This window comes from Apteryx mantelli, chromosome 1 (genome assembly GCF_036417845.1).
Source record: "Apteryx mantelli isolate bAptMan1 chromosome 1, bAptMan1.hap1, whole genome shotgun sequence".
Classification (NCBI taxonomy): Eukaryota; Metazoa; Chordata; class Aves; order Apterygiformes; family Apterygidae; genus Apteryx; species Apteryx mantelli.
In genome coordinates, this window is record NC_089978.1 from 92,282,090 (window position 1) to 92,305,884 (window position 23,795).

Consider the following 23,795-nt stretch of genomic DNA (forward strand, 5'->3'; position numbering starts at 1 on the left):
TGATAGTCTCATAACATTTAGCTGTAGTTTAGGCAGTAGAAAGAGATACTAGACTGCATTAGTTAAGTTGTAACTGGGGACATCGGGGGCATTTGGCACCAGAGAAGCCGTTTTAGGATTATAGAATAGAGTTATAGTACTGGAAGTATGCTTTTAGTTGAAGCTATCTTCAGTGAAATAGTGGCATGTTTAATATTCGAATGACCTTTTTTAGATTTCTGATGAAATTCACTGTGATGAATCAGAACACATAACTCCTTTACCATTTATGATTTCGGGCTGTTACAGGCGTGACTGATTTTGTTGCTCTGTTTACATCTGATTCATGTGATATTTCAGAACTGCAAGAGAGAGAATGCTCTTTCTCTTCTCTTCTAAATGAAATCTTAGGAGCCTGTTGATTTCAAGGGATAGGGATACATTAAGGAAAATTTGTAAAGAAATACATGTTGAAGGAGGCTCATGCCAAGTATCCCAACTTTGATTCTATACTTTCCTTTTGAAAGAAAAGTCATATTTTTAAAAAAGCCTTCTGTCTTTTACAAGGGCAAAGTTTGGAGTATCCCTTGTTTTGGACTTAATCCAGAACATAGTTCCAGTCGTCAGAAATCTCTCTGCTCCTCAATTGTTCATAAAATGGGGCATTTGATTTGCAGCAAACTTGTTTTGAAAACATGTTTTTGAAGATCGTGCATGCTGTACAGTGGAATAAATCTTCATAGCTTCCTATGACAGACAGATTCTATGAATATCTGTAGTAATTATATTTCAAAATCTGTGGCTGAATGATAGAAATACATGATGGTTTTAGAACTCACATTTAACCATCTTTTAGAACCTGTCAGTTATCTCTTTGTGACATCTGTCCTTCAAAATGCCCATTTTAGCAGCTGTTACGTCTGCCCACATAGTTCCTCACTACAACTTCTTGGTTTTGCTTCCCCACACTAGCAGGGAAAGGGTGCACCCAGCCTTCATACTAAAAGTATTCATTTTTTTTTTAAGTCTTTATGTTCTCTCCTAAATTTGTGCGTCTTTAAAGAAAAAAAAAAAAGGGCATATGTTTGTGCACCAGAGCACTCAAAATATAAATAATAAAAGTTGGTTGTGAGATGTATGTTTGTCTGGTTTTAGGTCATCTGGCAGTAAAAGAAATGAAGTACCAAAAATTTAACTCTCCGAAATGATCACTGAACATGAGGGAAGGGTAGTTGTTGTCTATATTAAGGACTCATGAGTCCTTTTCATCATATATAGTTATTACTGATCAGATATATAAGCAGCTATAGATTTTATACTATCAAAAGTTTGTCATACATGTGGTGATCATATTTTCTAGCACTGCCATTGGTATAATTTCCAAAACTAATACAGTGCCTGGATATTGAGTGGAGTGGGAAGTGTATTACATTTTTTGCTCTTTGTTTGCTTTTCTGTTGCTTACTTACTTTGACTTAGTTTTACATTTACCTTTGACATTTCTATCTATTTTGCCTATCAAAGTAAGTTCAAAGTTTTAATACTGATAAGCAGCACTATGATAAGCTTTGACATTTCAGCTTCAGAAGCAACCTACTTAGTCTTTTTTTTTTCCTAGAAGAAAAACCAAAACTCTTGAGGGGCAGCCCTGTCTTTCTTTGAGCAACAGGAGAAAGGCAACCTCATATTTAACATCTTAACTCAGCTACCCAGAAAAAGAAGCTAATCTGATAATATCTGTTATTCAAAATTTGCTTGAATAGGGTTCATTTTTCCTCAGATTAATCACATGATGAAGGTGAGAGAATGACAACTTTCATTATAGCTTAACATGAATTAGTCATGCAGTGTGAAATTTGCTTTCTGAATATTCAGACATGTAATATTAAGGTACATTCTTGTGAATATTGAGCTCAATAAGGTAAATGTTACTATGGAAAAGTTGCAAGGGTGACAAACTGCAACTGTTTTCTATTTCAAATGAATAATGTTTTGAACAGCTCCAATTCCAGTAGTTCCATCTGAGCTCAGATGTTTGCATATCACGTAGAAAAGTTGAACAGTTGATGTAGATTTGTTCTAATGTTCCTGTATTGCTCACAAACTTCCTCCCATTTATGTAGTCCTGTAATACCTGTCATAGGTATTTATAAATAAGAAGTGTCTTGACAATAATCACTGTTTGTCCTGTGTGCCTAGGCAAGATAAACAATCTCAGAATACAAAAATGGTTTGATAAGTCTTGCATGAACTGAGTCAATTTTTTAGACAAAACAGAGATCATTCTTGTGCAGAGGAATCTGTCCTGTGGAAAAATAATTTGTTTTTTGGAGGTAATAAAGCATTTGGATGTCATTATCAATTATTACTACAAGAAGCTTGATTACTTCTCCTCATTTTATTTTTACTTACAGGTAAGTTGAGAGGGAAGCAGAAGAATATTCATTATAATGTATCTGTCTGTGAATGAGCAAATGTTTGGATCATAGAGAAAATTAGGTAGATACTTATATTAGTTTAATGGGAAATAGCCTGCATTTTGGTTTTCTTTCAGAAAACAGATCCAAACAAAATCCAGATTCATTTTGTTGCTAGGAAGAGCCTCTTCCTTTCTGCGAAAATTCCTCTTGAAAAACTGAAAGAGCCATATGTGGGCACATGCTAGGACAATGTTTTAAAATATATTTTGCTGTTTGTTCTGGGGCACGAGATAAAGCATTTTACATATTAAATGTTTGATAAGTTTAGAAGTTAAGACCAAAGAGATGTTTCAGGCAGTGATGAATTATTTTCCCAAAGGAAATATGAAAGGTATGAGTTTTCATCAAAATAGAAATTTAAGAGGATAAAAAATTTCATAGGAGGGCAGATAGTCCTCAATATACTTGTTACTTGTCTGAAAAGAAAGATGAAGGAGGAGGTGAAACAGATGAAACAATTCTCCTTGAAGCAATGTCATAGGTCACCACGTGTGACAGGATATCCAGCTAGATACAATCCGAAATAATTCAGTAATTTGTAGTTTCCTTTTTTTTTTTCTCTCTGTAAATTCTCTAATTGTATTCTCTTCCTTCTCTTCTGTTTATTTGTACAATAAAGGTGCAGCGTCATTCCAAATATCCATATCGTGCCTTGGTATACTATGTTGTGTTTAAACACAGCACTATATTATTTTTCACTGCATGTGCGGTCAATGAGAAAGAAACCATTTTTTTCCAATATACAACTATAACTCAGAACTTTCACTAGAAGCTTGTAATGATGGCCTTAAATTATGCATATTATTTGGCATTTTTTTTCTTAAATCAAAAGGGGAAAAGGCCAACAATAAAACCAACTTCTAAGAAGTTTATTATTTCCTATAGGCTTTGCAAAACGTGTTACAAATAACCACTATTTACTGTAGTAGAGATGCTTCAGCAATTCAGTATCATTGCATGATTGCATCTTTTATTCTTTTGCACAAATATACTGTGCACATCAAATGGGGTTTGGTCAGTATGTTGTGGTTATTTCATTTTGTGAACCATAAACAATATGCATTGTCCCTTTCTGCATGTTTTTCAAAAGGGAGCCAGCTTAGTTTCCATTTTCATTCCATTTCCTTCTTGAGGCACATGATGCCTAAAAAATAATCTTCATAATCATCTATTTTAAGATTTCTCTCTATTTCTATACTATCTCCTTTCCTCTCTACCAAAATGCTGTTTGACAACTTGCTGGCAGCAAATGTTAAAATGACTAATTACATTACATCCTCTACAGCTGTAATGTGTTACAATGCAGACTAGAAAACTGGTTTCTGGCAAAGAATTCTGGCTTCAGGAATCAGGTCACTAATACACAGTGGCTGGGTGGAGGAAGTGCGCTGGTGCTTGATTGATGTGATGTGAACTGTACTTGAAAGCAGCTTCCTCAGCCTTTCGGCTGAAGGCAAAGGCTCCATGCGAGTAGCCTCCAGCAAAACATGAGAGAATTAATCAGAAGACAGTGGAGAGAAACTTGAATGTTAACGTAATTTTGAATGGGTCATTTAAAAAAATCTTGGCAATTCACATGGCGTTAAGAAGTCATCATTATCGTATCATTAGTATTTCATAAAATTGACGTACTTTTTCAGAAATATGCCTATAGGAGAAGGTGTAAACTGCTTGAGTACAAAATAAAAATAAAATCCAGTTTACATGTTTAATCTGTCATTTGTTTCAAGATAATGTATTTTAGATTTTCACTGTTAAAATATTCAGAAGTACATGGAATTAGTTCTAAGGTTAAATTACTAAATCATGGTTGTTTTAAAATATGTTTTCATTGCTAGAGCTTGGCAGTGACAGGACTATTTCAGGCAAATGCAAGACATCAAATTGTGACCTATTACCAAACAAGCACTTCTCATAACTGCAATTGCCTTGGGCCAGTGAATGCTAGCATTATGCTCATTTTCACAATAATTGTACATCTATTTGGAAAGACATGTCATACATCTTGGTTGCCCAACTTAAAATAGTTCGGTATGATTACAGCTAATTCAATCACATGGGAAAAATGTACTTAATCATGTTAATTGTCTGAATAAAGGGATCCATAAATTTATAGGTAAGGGCCCTAAAGGATTTCCCATATTCTCACTGCAAGTCCAAACTAAAATTATATAGTATGGTGACTTTTTGGCAAAGCTTTGTACCAAGATTCTTTTCTCAGTTTTTGAAAATTCGTGTCTCTTGATGATTCCTCTCCATTCTAAATTTCAATTTAAAAGCTTGGATTTTCACTTGTTACGTATTTCCTTCGCAAAAAGCGTAAGCCAGTGATGCCTAATTGAAAAAAAATAGGTTAAGTTCAGACAATCACTCTGAAACCACTGATGTGGTTTTAAAACTTTTCTCCTCCTTCCTTCCCCCCAGCTGTCACCCCTGCAGTGTAACTAGAATAGTAAGCTTGGAGTGTGGCTCTCTGTCTCCTAAGATTTTGTTTCCTTTTCTGTTTAATTCAGGGACCTTGGACTTCCACTCCTAGTGAAACAAGTAATTTATTTAAGAGGAACTCCAGTTTGAAGAGTTAGTTTGCTCAATGGAGCTGTCACCTACCAGTAATAGAAGAAGACCATGTCTGGATTTGCACCAGTTGATGTGTCATGAGAGTAGTCTCAGACTGGACCAACTGGTCCAGAGACAGAGCTTGTTTGCTGTAAGGCTGTAAAGAAGTTGTAAGCACTGCTCTTTAGTTCAATACAAAGTCCTCTAGCTTTTGCTGAACAGCCACAAGTGAAGCTGTGGGCCCTGCATTTAGATCTGCTTTAAAAAACAGGAAAGGATGGCAGCTGAGGAGTTTAATATGAACTACTTATGACTGAATATAATAAATAGACAGAAGTGCTGAGAAGCAGGAGAATTTTTAAGAAAAATGAATATATTTAAGTAGTTGCCTTATGATAGAGCTGTTTAATACCTGAATAAGCAAATAATTTTCAACAGATGGGAGAGACGATGGGGATTTTGCTCATTTTAATTTCCACTTCTCAAACAACCACTGTTCTTTCTGTTAGCAGACCTCTTTCCATGTCAGTCTACTTTATTTTCTTCAGTCTTTTACTTTCATTAGAAGTCAGTAGGTTATGTCTACTCATTCTTCCAACTTTTTAGCCAGCCTAGCATTACAGAAATGTAGCATTGTAGTTGTGAACCTTTTACTTGGCCACCTTTTAATTATTTTAACAGTTTATTATTTATCTTACCAATTAGTACAACCTGTCTATCTTATATATGCTTTAACTCCTGTCTTTTTCCTTTTGTGTGTTTCCACAAACAAAAATGTCAGAAAATTTCACATTAAAGCTACTTAAGTATATGCAGAGGAGGGGGGAAGGAGAAGCTAAAACACATCAGCAGACCAGTGAAGACAACAATTTATACAAAACAGTTCAAAAATGGACATGCCTGGTAATGATATATCTTAAGGTGCACTTACAGTAATGAAAATGCTAAGATGCATGCAAATGACATGCTGATTGTTCTGTACTTCAAAGTAGCTTTTTCTCATGGTAATTCATAAAACTAAGATGGTCTATTGTAAGAAATCATTCTTGAAATTTAAAACGTATTTTAGATATGTTAAGTACGCTGCCAATGTTCAACAACTATTAATTTAGCTCTCACTTACAAGCAGCTTTGAGTATGTCAGTGTTTTTTAAAAAATGACAATTTTTTAAGTTGGAGAAATTGGCCATTTGTAAAAAGTTTAGCGGTCAGAAGACTGTTCTAGAAAAGTTTTAAAGAATCTCATTCTGGTGTGATTTCGTGTGTCAGAACTCTGAAGTGAGAGAGTTCTTGCATGGACAAGGGAGAAGTGGACGGGAAATAAATGAACTCCCCTCTTCATCGAAAACTTTTTTATTAAAGAGAATACAGCAAGATTGTTAGCAAGATAAAATTTCATAAATACAACTAGGAAAATTTCATTAAGCTCTCTTGAACATGAGTTGGTTATTTTATCCTGCTTTGAGCAAGGGGTTAGGACTAGATGACTTCAAGAGGTCCCTTCCAACCTCAACTATTCTGTGATTCTGTGATTCTGGTATTTAGCATAATGAATACATTCTTAGAAACCCTCTCTGAAATGTCCATACACTCATGATGCAATGATTAATATATGAAAAAGGCACCGAATGTATGCCAAAATTGCAAATCTTTCAGTGGTACTTTCTGTTCCAAAAGACTTATTGCACCCCATTTTTTATATCTTTACGATATTTGCTTCTGAAATGTGTTTTTGAAATCTATCCAGCATCGTGCATGGTAGTTTTCTAGCACAGTTAGCAAATCTAGCTAGCATACATTCATAAATTTATTTGCTTCTCCTTGCACCGCATTATTATTCTCTGATGTACGTGGTTTGGTGTGGTTTGGTTTGATCTGAAGTATGTATTAAAGCTAATTCTCCTTTCTCACCTTCCCCTTTAAAAAAAAAGGAAGGGGAGGCAGAAAGGGAGGACGTACATCAAGGGACATGCTTTTTACTCCCATTCACTGTGACTGCTTTTGCCTTCCACATTGCTTCCTAGAGTGATCTATTCTGCAAGAAAACGACTATGGCATGGCTCCAGGGTTCTTCCACGCCACAGATTTTTCCAATTTCTTGCTTATTGATTTCTGATAGCTTGAATCCACCTTGTATTTGAAAGCTAGCTGTACTCCAGAACTGAAACGGAATAATATAGCTCACTTCATACCATTCTTATTATCTGTTTCTTTGCCTGTTTTTTATGTTGGTCTCATAAATTAAATACATTGATTTCAAATACATCAGAAGTGAGTCTGGTTGAACAATGCTTAAGTTGTGGCATGTTGATGAATATTTTTGAAATACACATGAAGGATAAATATGTACATATGGAATTGCTTTTGGCCGGCACAAGCATTCGATAAGTTCTGTTCTAGGAAAATAAATACCAAAGGAATGATAAAGGAGAAAGCTTCAAAAGAGCTGCAAGAATTTGAAGCTTGCCATTATACATGAAACAGCTAATCTCAGTAGAAATGTGTGGTGATGTCATTCTTTCCTCCACTGCTACTTATGCAAGGTGAGCTTGGGAGTGATTTGCTTTCCTTTCTCATTTGACTCTTCCTCTCTGTCGCACAGTATGTTTGAAAACGGTATATATTCCTAACACAGAACACAGCCTCAAGTTTTCTAGAGTGCTTTTTTACTTTCTTTTGCGTCTCCATTGTGACAGTCTCTACATTTGCAATCTGTGGCGAGTCCACTCAGTGATTAATTTAAGTTAGTGCACTATTAGGCTTAGTCACCACTCTAGTGGAGATACTGTTCTTTGTTACACTGCTTGTTATTGTGTGTTCCCCAGTGATCAGCCGTAAGCAACTATAAGGACGTCAATTGTTAGTTTGACTCAGAAAGTCCTCTTCTCCGTGCCCTAGCACAGTAGCTTGCTGTCCTGTCTGGGGAGGGTTCATGTCTTGCAACTAGTTCTATTTATTTTACTGCCTAAGAATTAATAGTAATGGAGAGGCCCATTTCATTGCTGAGTATTTAAGATTATCAAACAGAGATACCTCTCTAATGGGGCTGACTGCTCCTAGCTAGTGTACTATGTAGCAAAGATGTGGTTACTACTGCTGGATAATAACTTTTGTTTGCATTCTTTCTCTGCCTAAAAGGACCTCATAATGCAATAGCTACTTCCTACAGCTGTTTTGGGGGCAGAAAATTTACTCTTTCCTGTCAAAACTGAACACAGAAGCCGCAAGGTTAAAATATTTCCAGGCAACAATCTTCATATCAGTATAAGAATGAGAGATTCTCTTGATAACATGACTTTTTCTATTCTCTCTGTAATTTTATTTGGCATCTGTAAAAGCTGCAATATTTCTGATTCAATCTTTTTCTTTCTCTCTTCCCCAATAAAAACTGCTTCAATTTTTATCAGGTTGTAACAGCTCTGCATTTTTAGATTCTAAATAGGTTTGTTTTATTATGTCCTGGATGAAGCGGCAACTCTTTCTTTCATTTCTCCAGCACAGCAGGTTATGTACTTTGAACATGCAGAGAAAGTCAGCCATATGCACCAGAAGTAAAGAATATCTGTAAGCAAAGTGAGTTACGCTTATACTTTCTACACAGACTCTACATGGCTGGTTTCTTATCCATTGGGAAAGAGTCTAATTTGCTGGAAAGTTAGGTTTTCTGCCAAAGAAAGCTTTTCAGGCAAGTCACTTTCTTTCCAGGGATTTAGATTCCTGCTCCTAGATTTACAAAAGGATTATGGCACCTAGTGGCTTTTACAAAAGTGTAGGAGTTAAACAAATGAGATCCATAGCAAGTTAAATGTTTTTGAGAATTGGCATGACACTTAGGCTCCTACGTACCTATGTCACTTTTGAAAATAGGATTAAGGCTCCTAAATTACTAATGATATGTCATGGTGTAGGATTGTGCTGTTGCACTTAGTTAGCTCATATACTAGAAGTGGCATAGCCTTATTAGCAGGGCACTCTTCCCACGCTCATTAGCATGGATTATTGGGCTTCTCAATTTGAGTGTTCCAGCCCAGATACAATAGTCTGCTAATGTGGTCTTTCTAACTGAACTGTCTCAAGATACTTCTGCATGACACTGAATAATGCCTTATAGACAAACTCCAAGAAGTATTAAAAAATTCTAACCTAGGTACCAGGGCACTTTATTTCTTGTTGAAAACTGAAATCTGATTTTGTAATAATTTGATCACTTAACTTTGGCCCTGACTCAAACAGAAAAATAATATTACTCCCCTAAAACAATTTAAAAAACATAACCTAAACCTAATTTTTTTGTTTTAATTTGTTTTAACGTTTGCCATGTGTGAGGAGAATTGTTCTAGCTTCCTGCCCCACTATTTCCATTCCTATGCTAATTCAGTCAAAGAGACAGACAGACAGACCGCTTACATTGCATACAAAAGATGGCAATAGTGACTCTGACTGACAGTTTCTTCAATGCCATGTGACCAATAACATACGTGGTATCATTATTATTAAGAGAAACTGCAATTCCATCTGCTTTGAGGTAAGTTTAGTGAGAAAGCCCAGTCCATGTAGAAGGACAAGAAGTGTTTGCACCGCAAGAACCAGGATGCAGAAACCTAGGCAGACAAGGAGCAGTATCAAGGAGACCTTAATCAAAATGTTGTATTCAAACTGAACACTTCTATTTTAACCAAGAAACCCCCCCAAAATGTTTTTTTCCCTGGATATTTCTGTCAAGAAAAATAGAAATTTCTTGTGGAAATGCAGGTTTTTTTCAAATAATATTTCCTATTGAAAATATTAATTAATAGAAAGTTCTTGACTAACCCTTACTTTTCTGTGTGACCGATCTGTACATTCCATTAGAAATTCCTACTAATGTTCTGAAGAAATAATGGGTTTGTAGAAAACTGAGGCAAAGAAGACTTCCAATTCCACTTCTACTTCCTCTAGCCTAAGAGATATTCTTTCTAAATTTCCCATTTGCTTATAGAGCAAGCTGCCTAACAGCAATCACGAGACTTGTTGTAAATTTATGATGCTGTAAATCCTGCAAAGAAATAGGGTGGTATAGATTTCTTGCCAAAGAAAACATGCATATAAATTAACATACAGATGATCTAATAGGTGTTTTCCTTATTTCATAGAATGAACTTTGTCCAACCTCTGTTCTCTGTTTCTGAAGAAAAGCAAGAGGTGGTTTCTTTAAACAAAATGGTAACTAAAGAGATAGAAGCATGGCGTTGCTTCCCAGTTACAGAATCTGAAAAAGAAACAATCCAGTGTAATCTTCCCTGTTTGCTAGCAAGGTTGCTTTTTATCAACTTGTTTGTGTTTAGAAGAGGTGGAATTGGGTTATTTTTAAATTATTTTATGCATCAGAATTATTTCCAGTAACATTTTCAGGTTTTGGAGCTTGCTTTTCAGAGATTTTAGTATGTAAATGTGCATCGTTTATATACGTATTACAAGTAGTTTTTTTATGCATAGAGCATTAAATTATGGTTGTGTAGCCACCCGCTCTGGTAACATTTCTGCAGATCAAATGCTTATGATGTTTAATCTCTGTTTGTTGCCAAGTAGCAGTAGGATATGGGCTGATATAACATTTGCCATACTGAGTTTGTATAGCAAGCTTTATTTAAGGCTTGACAATTCAAATGGGCAATAAATGACTGGTATTACTCGTTCCAGGCATGTTCCCCCCCCCCACCCCTTTAGAGGGACTGTAGTAACTCTTTTTCTTTTAATGTGACCTTGTTTTCCTACAACCATCTTGTAAAACAGAAAAGCTGTGGAAACTAGTACTTGAGGGCTTAGACTTCAGACAAGGTTTGTATAAAGATTATGCAAGTCTAAAGTCCCCTGTGACTGTGTGTCTGCTGTTACAACACGGGGGTCCATACACACAGCGTAGAACCAGGCAGAACATCTGTTTGATTAAGTGTAGAGTTGCTCAGGGTGATTTGCAAGGCATGGTGCCCCCCCCCCCCCGACCATTTAACTAGCCCATATTTCACCAGCTTGTCTATGAGGATGCTATGGGAGACAGTGTCAAAAGCTTTGCTGAAGTCAAGGTAAACAGCACATACAGCACTACATCCACCAAGCCAGTCATCTCATCACAGAAGGCTGTCAGGGTGGTTGAGCACAATTTCCCCTTTGTGAATCCATGCTGACTATTCCCAGTCACCTTCTTGTCCTACATGTGTTTGAAATTGTTTTCCAGGATTATTTGCTCAATCACCTTCCCAGGGATTGAGGTAAAGCTAACTGGCTTGGAGTTCCCTGGATCCTCCTTCTTAGTCTTCTTGAAGATAGGGGTGACATTTGCTTTCTTCCAGTCCAGGCTCTCCCAACTTAAAAAGCAAAGAGCTCACGTGATTGGAGCAGATTTAAAAAAGCTGCCTGAGGGAACAGAAAAGTTAGTCTGCACTCTATGCAAAGTATAAAAAGCACAAAAAAAGCCCCCCAAACTATTCACAAAAGTAAAAATCAAGGATTTTCTTGCTTAGTTTTTATGCCACAAGAAATGGTCTTATGTCCAAATTTCTAGCAGAGCAAAGACAAATTCAGAAGGCTAAATCACTGCAACTAACCTAGAGAACAAGTGAAAGACATGTGCAGATCCATAACAGAGGGAATGAAAATAAGTCGTCTTTTAAATGAGATAATATTGACGTAGAGCAACAGAATTAAAAGGTTGACTGCAAATCCTGAAGGAGGAAACTCTATGCAATATGTAAAAACTTTAATTGCAGAGCCTTTAAACGTCAGCTCTCAGAAAGGGTGGGAGTGGTCAGGGTCCATAGGGCTCTATTCCCTTTACAGTGCCTCCTTACAGTCTCAGAAATCTGAATCTGAAATGTCAGCATTATCGGCAGAAAGATTTAATTATGAAAAACTAAGCATCTAGAATTTGCATGCAAAGGTCATGAGCTACAGTATTTCTGAAACCCATCTGCCCTAACTCTTAAAAAAAAGGAAGTAGTAATAGAAGGAAGGCAGGTAGATATTCCCACCTCTATCACTGTTCAGTTCCTAAAATTGGTGTCCTACAATAAGTGGATTTAAATGAGGGAAAGTACATTCTAGTCACTTTGGTTTGGAATTTAAATCTGAGACAAGGTATACAAGAAGATTGGCCAAAAATGGAAACCAGTGATTAATTTCTGGGGAAAATGTGAGTTATTGTGAAAAAAATGAAGAAACGATATAATAATGGATGCCAAAATTGAATTTGCAAGGGCAAAAGTGAGGTGGAATAAGAAAATGTATGCACCTAGGATTAATCGGACAATAAAATTATTATTAAACTGAGATTTTTTGGGAGTCATACAGTAAGAATAGCAGAGTAATTGTTAAGGCTGTAAAGAAAATGTGTTTGGTCTAGACACAGAGCATAATTCTGTGATACCTTTTTTGCATATTTTAACGTACAGACAAAACAAAATAGGCTAAGGGAAATGATGTGAAAAGAGGATCAGTGACTATGTGCAGAGAAATTATAATAGCGTGTGTTGCAGGACGCTTGCTTGATGTGAGATGTGTGAATCTAGTTTTTCTTACTTGTTCGTCTAAACTTCATGATCTATATAAATCTCTGTTTTGCTTCATGAATACATAATCTGTTTGGGTACCCCAGTTGTTAAGAACACTGCCTATGTTTCTATTTGTTTCACAAGCTTTATACATGTTTTATACAACACACCACTGAAGACTCTTCTCGACAGAGACATAACATAACACATAGATATAGATGCATAAAAATACCCTCATGGGTTCTAACTTGTTTGGACAAATACATAGGCCCAGAAGTGGTTACAGTAAGTGTCATAGTCTGTATAGACCCCTCTAATAATCATTAATATAGGTTGGCAGACTTACAAAGTGCTAGAAAACATATACCCCAAACCTTTCATTTGTCTTGGAATAGAAACAGTAATAGAAACAATAGCACATGCAGTTTGACTGAGGTGAACAAGATTTATTTAATCCCGTAGTTCTCACAAACTGGTGATGATGAAAATAGGCAGTACCCCCAGAGAGAAACAAGGTGCTTTATGGAAAACACCGTATGGATAAGACTGTAGAAGAAACTGGAAAGCAAACCAAGAATACAGTATTTGAATGCTAGAAGATACCAGTTGTAGGGGTCTACGGTGTCCCCAGCTTATTGCTGCTTGATGTCATCACTAAAAGGGCAGAGGGAATAGTCAGAGGCTGCGCAGATGTGAGATCCCATTGCCACAGTTTATAACAGTGCCCTGTAATGTAAGCTATGCATCAGTGTGAGGGTCCTCCTCAAGCAAATGAAAATGATTATCCAAAAGCAGCCATTCATGGCACTCTGGCAGGAAGAGAGATGGCTATTTTGGCTTCAGAGGCCAGAACGAAATAGACAAAATTCTTGCTGAGAGAAATTGTAGTGAGCTTCACGTTTCAGCTTAGACATCAGAGAATCTACTGGTGGACGTGCTAGTGGAAGTGTGGCCTCATCTGCTGCTGACAAAAGCACTTATTTTAATTAAACACACAGGTATATATCACAAACTAGTTTATGGACAAGTGGCAACCATCATTTTAACCTTTTCTCAGTTTTTACAGGAGATCTGGTATCACTTAGATGTAAGCAAAAGGGCAAATTGAACAGACCAAGCAGAGGGAGGCCAGGCTTTTGCATGAGATCATTTTCATAGATCTGCATGGAAAATCTCAGCCCCATCATCTTGCTTTAGGGATTAGTGTTGTAGAGAAACCATGCTATAGTGTATATCAGCTTTATGAAAGTGAGAAAAGAGTTTATTTTGGATACTCACTTTTGACCCCTTTTTCTTTAAAATTTGGATCTCTCTTTTTTTTTTGGATCCTGCCTCTATTTTAGGATAAAAGCCTGCCTGCCTGCCTTCCTTCCTTCCTTCCTTCCTTCTTTCCTTCCTTCCCCCTTTGTAAGATCAAAATATAAATTCTAAATCTGTAATGAAGAGATGTTAGGCTGATATTTCACTCAGCTGTTTAAACTACATATACTTTTAGGCTCTTTTGTATTTCAAGAGTACATTAGCATCTGTGATGACAGCATTTTGATTATCTGAACCTTTTTCTTGGAGACCACTGGGAAATGACTTGTGTGTTCAAGAAGACTAGCAGAAAGAAGAGCAATATATGCACCTTCTCTGAAGTCATAGGGGTAGCACAAATGTCACATCAGTTTCAATTAGAAATGAGGAGATAATGAAACATGTGGCTGCATGCATTTGGTCTTCCTCCAGTATTCAACCCATCATTAAACACTGGAGCTTAAAACCTTATAGAAAAATTCTTGGAAATATTCTTTATGTCTTCTCCTAGGATTTGCTTTTGCAATGTCTTTTCCTGTCCCAGTAAGCATCATTGAAACTTTTGCATAATAATGACATCTTTATTAGCTCACATTTTATCTGCTTCTGCTGTTTCTCACAGGAAGTGCTAATATTCTATTTACAGCATTACAATAGTTATTTTAGGAAGACTTTTTCACATAAAAAAGTTGAGGATTGTAACCTCAGTTTCAGAAAAAAAATCGGTAGAAGAGATTAAGTATAAGAAATAAAGAATGTTATCATTTGTATGCCCATATCACTAAGGTTGGTTTTTTTAGTATGTGGTAAGGAGAAGACAATGAGAAAGACATAAACTGAAAGTTGAGGCAGAATTTTTGTCTCTGACTGCAAGATTTATGGGAACATTCTTGCAGATAAAAGTGGCTCTTCAACCAGTCACAGAGATAACTAAGTCACGTTAGGCAGCTCATTTATGATCGTCTGCCTATGGCTTCATGCACATATCTTTAGTATCCTTATATGTGTCTGCCCTCAGTTTGAACTGCTTGATTCAGGATATAACCAGGATTGAGACATAACACTCCTGTAGGGATGCTGTGCCTTTCATGGTATATACGATTGTAAATGATGCCCTTGTGAATGAAAACTAATCTGATTGTAATTGAGAAATGAAATTTAAGCTTATTAGAAGTTTCAAGCAGGTAGAAAGAATTTTCTTTTTATGAAAGACCTTGTCATATGTGTATTTTAAAAAAGACAATAATTTCTCTTGTGGTGTATCTGAACTCGTAAGGCTATAGGCTTACCATATCTCGGGAAAAATAAGAAGCCTTATATTGCATTATTTACGTTTATCCTTCACATACTTACAAATGCTCTGAGGAGTCTCAGAGATCTCAACAGTAACATTCACCTGGACAGTAACTGTATATTAATGTTTGAAGCCTGCAGGCTTAGACTGCACACAATTAGTATTATTGCAACCTGCTATAGACTACTGCTACTATATTCTTTCTTTTACAGACATCACTACTGGGGAAAAAAAATCAAAAAAACACAAAAAAACCCATAAACCAGTATTTTCCAAGGTACTGAAGTTATCATCTGAAATGTTATAGTTTTTCCTCCTGTTCTATAATTACTTGTGATTGCTAAATATTGCCATCTATGGTAGCTTTTCATAAATGATGGCTTTTCATTGAGGGAATCAGAGGTATCATTGATAGTACTTCATCTTATGAACACTTTCACAAAGTGGACATTTTAGCATGGTAATCTAAAAACCAAATGTATTATTTTAATCTCCTTTAAAATCTTCTCCTCTGCTCTTGGTGTGAGGTTATCACGCTCAACAAGGCTTGGCTAAATGTTTGCAGTTAATGCTGTGGTTAGAAGCCAGGCATACCTTACTTGTTTCATGGCCACATGCTGGCCATTTCTTTGGGCAGCTGGAGCACGCGTCTTCTCAGTTGCAGGCACTTTGCCAAAGCGTGTTTGGAGTTTTAGCTGTGTAAAAATCAGCCCGAATATCCCCTTTCGGCTGGCAGTGCTTTCTCCCTGAGGCCACTTGTACATGCCAACAGTAGCAGAATGAAGAGAGGACAGAAAGAAACCCAGGCTCAGAAAATCAGTAGGAAAGTAAATAGTAAAGAGGAATTCTCTTCATTTCTAAAGAAGAAAAGATAGGGGCTCTTTTGGAACGGAGGGCTGAATTCAAAGAAACAGTGTGGATTCCAAGAAAAGAACCAAGTCTTTCTGGTATCTTTTGATTTCAAAGAGTAGGAATGTTTTGCCTTGGCATAGTACTGAATTATTTTCTATTTAACCCTGTACTGCAGTTGTAATATCTTACAGGACAGTCATTTTTTTGAAAAACAGACTTGAGTTCATGAACATGGGAAGGTTTGAGCTCATTGTATTACCTCACACCTCAAAAAGATCAGAAGGATTTTCGTCCTCAAAAAATAAGTTTTACTTCAATAAGACAGCAGAACAAGAAATTTTTTTAAAGTACAGAAAACTCAAAATGACTACGTAAGGCAGCTGTTGTTAACAGTAACCTTCTCTTTGACTTTTGTTTTGTAGCCATGCAGGAATCACTGCAAACACTGTAGGGAGGGCCGTGCAAATGCATTCTAAGTATAGCTCAAAGGTTTGCTTTATTTTACCACTTCCAGTGTCAGCCATCATTCAGTGCAGGCAAAACTTAAATTGTCGTAGCTTTTGCAATGTTTAGTACTCAGCTTAGAGCTTCAGCATTTGAAATCAAATAATTTATATAAAGATTTCCTCAGTGATTTTTAAAAAGGCTATATGTAGTCATTACAATTTCAAAGAAAGAGTTTGAGTACACTCATCACTTTGTAAAACAGAATTAAATATAGATCTTTGGAATCATTCTTTTTCTATTAAAAAGCCTGGGTTTTGAGGCAATTTCATTTTTTGAGGACCAGATTCACAGTATTTTGATGCATAGTTTGGTTTAATATTTTCTTCATTAGGTATATTAATTTCTAACAGGTGGCTGGTCTCTTCAAATAGCATCATTTATTTTTTCTCTTTTGAGCCTCTTTGGAGCAGAGTCAGTTCTCATCGAGCAAATGTATGTATCATGTGACCTTAAGCATCTGAAGTTAAAGCTGCAGCTTAGAAAGAGGAGTAGGTGGCTGATGTAAAAATATTATCTTCTGGCTAGTTTCCACTTGGGTGACTGATTGTGGTGGCTCTCAGTTTTATCACCGCAAGACAAATTGTTCAATATGTTTTAAAAATGCATTCAATCTGATAGATATGAAAAGTGAATTTAGACGCTTTCTCTGCAGACAGGATCTCAGTGCCTGCAGTTGGATGATACCTCTAAAGTTAAATATTAATTTTATAACAAGTTAAGAATCAGTTACTTCAGTGATGATTCTTTTTTCTTTTTTACTAATTTAGTTATTTTTTTAAATGAAGAGCAGGTAAGATACAGATTTGTTTGAAGAGTTGATAGGCAAAACTATTTGTGTTTTGTTATGATATAACAGTAAGCCCGTTGATTAGATACTAGGAAAAGAGTTCAGCAGAGATGGTTCAGAAATCAAGCATTGGATGGGTGGTAAATTTGATTTTGAGACTCAACAGCTTTTCTTTGCAAGAAGTTGACTTGCCAAAATTCAATTTTTTGAGGGCAACACACCAGTTTTGGTTAACTTTGGCTGGAATAAGATTCTTAAGTCTTAACTGAAAAAGAAAGAAAGAGAGAAAGAGCAAGGGAGACAATGGAAGAGAAAGAGAAAGAGAAAAAGAGAGAAAGAAAGAAATGGAAGAGAAAGAGAAAGAAAAATAAGAGAAAGAAAGAGAAAGAGAAAGAGAAAAAGAATGTGAACCCATGTGTCAGTATACAATATCCAGAAGTTTCTTGCCAAGAAACTTGAGAACCCCATTGCTAAGAATAGTAATTTGAACACCGTTTGTTCCTTCTGCATGACAACCATGTCAATAATTACCTAGGGGACAGAGGACCCTCTCTTTATTTTTTAAAACTTTCAACAGAATTCTGAGTCTTCCCATACATTACAGAGCAGAAAGAGCTTTGGAATCATGGATGTTTTTGTAGGACATGAAAATTATTACCTTCTCACATCTATTCATAAAAAAGAATATAAAGTATTTAACTTAAGAGACGAACTATAGTTCTGAGTGTTGTAGTTTTTAGTCAGTTCTTGCTATTTAGTAAAAGGGTGGGAAGAAAGGATTGAATTCTAGTTTTGCTGTTCAAATTACTAGATACCAGGACCTCAACATATCTATCTGAAAATTGTGTTAAAATTTTTATTAGCCTGTTGCATGATGACTTAACCAGGTTAAGAGTCTGTATTCCATGGTTTGAAGGATAAGAAACAGCTTATAGGAGACACATAGGTCTACTTCAGAGCTTCTAAAGTAAACTAGGACTGCAGAAAGTTTTGAAAGCTTCTAAACTAAATTAGGATTGCTGCCCATGAATGTTATTGTCTGTAGAGAGTGTAAACTTGAAAGGGAGGGAGGCAGCTGGAGAACAACTCAGCTCTGCCTCAGTCCATGTAGATCAATTACCAGGAAAGCATGCATATATTTGCAGGCTAATAAATAAAATAACAGGTACTTAATGTGTTGTTGATTGAGCAATTCATCTTTAAATGTTTGTTAGAGGTATGTAGATAGATATTACAATTAAACAAAGCTGTTGAAATGATTTTTCTTGCCTATAGTACTCCCAATCACAGTATTTTCCTATGGTCTAAAATTTTGGAATGCAGAATACCTAGGGATGCTTTCATTTTTCCAGCATTTTGAAGAAGTTGAATCTAGGAGATGTGATTGCCTGTAGTATAGAGATGCCTACAACGATATTAGGTTAGCAGACATCTATGTGGAATGCAACATTGAAATGCTGATATTTGCCCCAAGACAGAGACCTTACCATTGCATTGTCTTATGATTATCCTTTAAAATATTAATTCATTGGAATTCTTCCTTATTGCAAATGTTGGCAAATATCACCTTAAAGTAGGTATACAATACATTTAACCCTAACCTGTGGTGTATCTTTGTTTTAATGTTGTTTATAGCTTTTTTTATACTCTGTCCCCTAGATCATGGGATGGAGTGCACTCTCAGCAAAATGAGGGGAATGTGTGACATGCTGGAGGGCAGGGTGGCTATTTGTGGGACCTTGACAGGCTGGAGAAATGGACTGAGGGTCATGGGGCAAATGCTAAGTCCTGCACACAGAGTGGAATAACTGTGTGCAGTAGTACAGGCTGGGGCCGACTGGATAGGAAAAAACTTTGCAGAAAGGAACCTGGTGGACAGTAGGTTGAGCATGAGTCAGCAAGGGCCAACTGCACAACTGTACTATCTTAGTGAGAACATAGCTAGCAGGTCCAGGAGGGTGATCTTTCACCTGTGTTTGGCACCTGTGAGAATGCAGTTTGGCATCTGAAGTGTTGTGTCCAATTTTGGTCTCCCCAGTGAACCAGAAGGACATTGACATGGTGGACTGAGTCCAGCACAGGCCACCAAGGTGGTCAGGGGGTTGGAGCATTTGATGTATGAGGAGAGGCTGAGAGACCTGGGCTAGCTCAGCCTGGGGAAGAGAGGGCTCGAGGAGACCTTATTGCTGTCTACAACTACCTAATGAGAGGTTTGTAGAGAAGATGGATCCAGACTCTTCTCAGAGATGCCCTGTGGAAAGATGAGAGGCAGCAGACACAAGCTGAAACATGGGAAATTTTGATTAGATATTAGGAAAAGGTTTTTCACCATGAGGGTGATCAAACACTGCAACAGGTTTCCCAGAGAAGTTGTGAAATCTCCGTCCATGGAGGTATTAAAAACTTGACTGGACAAAGTCCTGAACAGCCTGCTCTAACTGGACCTGCTTTGAGCAGGAGGTGGGACCAAATGGCCTCCAGAGGTGCCTTCCAGCCTACGTGATCCTGTGAGCTTAATATATCAGTTACAGGTCTTATTTATTACTTTCAGTCACACTTTCTCTGCTAAATTCTCTATTGAAGAGTTGAACCTCAGAAGTTACATGAAAATTTTATTGGGCAAAAATTATATAATAACTTCATATTGCTGTTTATGTGTGATTTACCTATGTAGTACTAGTATTAATGTCTTACTGCCTATTGATTTAAAAGTAGGAAGCCTCTTAGGGACCTGAGGTATAGGACCACAAAATTAATGTAGGTCTTTGCATAAAGAAAAAAATATATATACTGTTTTCTAATCTACTCGTTTACTGTGTTCAGATTCACACTACCAGTTACTATATCTTTACTTACAATGAAAGAACTTTGTTTGCTTTGAAGAGTCTTAAAACAGATTTAGAACAACAGTGACTCAGAAAACATTATCTGATGAATGGTAATTGAGAATGACAGAACTGCAAAACTAAATTTAAATTCATAGTGGATGATTTTTATAAAATGGCAATGTGCTGATTAATTATGAGCCTTTACAGAGAAGTTAAGAAATGGGAATGACTAATTTTGCAGTTTAAGAAAAACCATATCCCAGCAATTTAAATCTTTTTTCCTCCCACCCACTTTAGCCCCCAAGAAATTAAAAAAAAAAAAAGAGAGAGAGAGAGAGAGAGAGAGAGAAAGCTAAAAAGCATTCAAATCAGTGTAAAGAAAAGTAATACAAAATCCAGTGATGTTGCCTAAAAGTCTTTCACAGCTGGGCTCTCTCTGCAGTCTATGGTGCAGAATGCTTTCCTGTGGAAAGCAGAATCTGTTGCTGGAAGAATGAACTGAAAGAGGGGCTGTGGAATAACTCCAGTTCTTTGCCGTCTCTGAAGAGATTTTTTGATTCAGCCCTAGCACTGATGGGTCAATATCCCAGATCCCACTTGCGTGGGTTTACGCTCGCATCAGGTAAATGAAAATCTCTTTAAAGCAGAAACATTTGAGTTAATAATGAATCCCTTCTGTACTTGCTGCAGTGTTAAAATTAATACTGTAGATTTCAAAGGGCACTGATAATTCTCTTTGCAGCTAAAAAGCTGCTAAAGCAGCTAAATCTCTCTTGCAATTCAGACGACAAGAAATGAGTACCTTTAGTAGATTAATCCCATACACATGTGGATGTGTGTGTGTCAGTAAGGAAGGGAACAGTGATTTTGACAAGTTGGAGGGAGCAAACAGTATAGAGTTATATAAAAATGTCAAATGTACTTTAAATCTCTGACAGCCCATAATCAGCGTTAAAGACTTAAATATGAATTAATGTTGAAAAGCAAAACATCCGAATGTTCTAGGTGACTACAAAAGTTGGAGCTCTCCCATGAGCACTTCCTAATCATTTTGAAGAAAAAAAATGAATGTTCTTCTTTTCATACCTCATGTACTTATCTGTCAGAGATCAGTGAAGAGTAGGCTTACTAACAGCAACAAAAGTAGTAATAATCAGTCACTTTTATGAATTAAGTATACAGATGATGAATCTAGTAGAATGACTACACTAGCTGCTTGGTTTGAACATGCTTCAATAGGTTCCTGTCAGCACCTCGACAAAGTTCTTGGACCATTACAAGTGCCGTTCTTATTCCATAGTTTGCATAATTTTACTAAAAATTTTTTTAGGGTAGATTAACAGAACGAGAGAAATCATTTTATTAGGAGTCTTGACACTGTTTCACTACATCCATCCCTTGGATTTTGAAAACTAACCCTTCTTCTGTTACCCTAGCTTCAAAAGATTCAGTGGTGGGAAAATCTTTTTAAATAAAATGTTCATCAAATGTTCAGAATAATTTTACAGTAACTTAGTTTATTTAAATTATTTGTCTGTTAATGAATGTATCTCATAAAAAGGTAAGGTGAATTATTTAGTTAATATTATAACAAATGTTACAATGCTGGCTAAGGTTTATGAAAACACACAATTGTAAAGACGTTATTACAGGTTTTTTTTGTGAGGGTTTAAAGAAATGACTTTCAACACAACTGCCTCCAATATCTCATTATATGAAATATTCTAAATTTTGGAGCTATATTTACTCTCTAATTTAAAAAAATAGACAGCTACCAAAGGTATGAACATTAGTTAAACAAAAGAAAAATCAAAAACTTTCTGAGACAATATATGTAAAATCAGGTAATATTCTACACAATGGTAATCAGAAAACTACATGTTTGAATTTCTTTCTTTTCTAGCACCACTAACAGATAAACCACCAAAGCTTTTACACCCTTTGGAGAGTAAGCTAACAGTTCAGGAGACCCAGTTAGGTAAGTAGCAAACACATAATTTCTACTCAAATTATATGAAGATATTTTGTGTACTAATGTGTGATGCTAATATGATGATATGGCAACGTTAATATTTTCATTGAAAAGACATTAAAACACACCTTGTTTAAATGCAGAGCTGTATAATATGCCATCTAGGAGAGTGTTGCTCATGATTAATTTGTAGTAATTAATACTAAATGATAAGGTCTTGAATATTACTGATAATTATTCAAGTTTGCTGAAGTTTTATACATATATGTGTACCTGAGCTTTTTTTATTTAAAAAAAAACTTTTCTGTACTTAAAATTCACTGTTTATTTAAGACTTACTGTGATTTTGCAGTTTAAATTTTGCCTGAAAGACTTCTTTGCTTTGGCGATTATCTATAGAATTGCAAAAATATTCTGTAATTGTAAAAGTTGTACTGGTCTAAAACCTACTGGGAGACAGTGAGAAAACACATAATAGTATGTGATTATTTTGAATGTACAATTATCTGAGGGGTGTAGTCTTTGTGACAATGAGTGGAGAGAAATTCGGTCATGAAGAAACCTTTTCACTTTTTTCAGCTTAGTGGATGGTGGCTATGTTTTGTCACTTTGGTCTCCTACTACTGTACAGGGAATTAAGGCTCCACAGCTAAGTGAATGACTTACTACAGCTTGCAGGATGTAACAATCCATCTCCTTTGCAGCTTGACACAGAGGGCAACTTGTAAGAATCAATCCTGGGTAGGTTACACTGGAATTATGCTTTGGTGTCCATACTGTAACCGATTGATAGATCTTCTAGCATGTTAGCTACGGAAACAAATGGAAACAAATTTGGTGGTTCAGTCTAAATCTCAACCAAACCTTTGCAATATAGAAAAAAAAAGCAAAACCCAGGAGATTCTGCTGCACAACACCAGGAAAAGCAGAAATCTTGCAAATGAGGTATTACAGCCATTGGCAGAGCATTTTGTGGTTCTTGCCAGCCTATATCGAGTAATGATCATCGTGTAATTCATCTTTGTTTTGATATCATAAAATATTACATAAAGTAATTGTAGTTATTCAGATAATGTTCTGAGATGTTGATACACATATTTTCTGAAACAGTTACATAAAGAAGAGTAGATGTAAATAAATTTCCTTATAGAACTAGTTTATTTTGTTTTGAAGGTGTTGTTTCGATATAGCAAATCAAAAAACTTCTCCTGTATGACATTCCTAGATGATTTTTCTTTTCATTCACATACAAACCTAAGGAACATAATGAGAAATGACTCTGCACATTTTTTTCCTAACTAATGTTGCTTACTGAAATATTTTTTGGAAAAAAATGCAGAGCCTTTTTGGGCCATTGTCTTGCCTAAATATACTGTATTGATGAGACTAATTTAAAAAGAGTGTAATTCTTAGTGGCTATCTAGAGGGTTTTTCTGTATGATATTTAGGATTAATCATATCTTTGACTTCTCAGTTCTAAGAAATAGAATGAATAATTTGAGAAATGCATGGTTATGGAAAAGACACTTTTTAAGAAGGCTAAATAGCTACTGATGAATGTGAAAGTATTCACTTGAAAATGTCAGCTTCAGATACATATTGGAAGGACTGACCATAAAAGAGTGTGAAGCTGTAATACTTTACCTTCTATCAGGAAGCTACAAGAATGTATTAATTTATTGCTTAAAAGTCTGTGGAAAAGCCTGTTAGAGCTG

The 23,795-nt window shown here is 36.1% G+C and overlaps 1 protein-coding gene across 1 annotated transcript in view; it reads left to right on the forward strand.

The window, feature by feature from the left end:
* Positions 1-23,795, forward strand: part of IL1RAPL1 (interleukin 1 receptor accessory protein like 1) — a 773,158-nt gene that overhangs the window by 576,048 nt on the left and 173,315 nt on the right. The window contains exon 6 of the mRNA XM_013961862.2: positions 22,012-22,086. Within this exon, the coding sequence (XP_013817316.1) occupies positions 22,012-22,086 (75 nt within the window). The remainder of the gene's footprint in view (positions 1-22,011; positions 22,087-23,795) is intronic.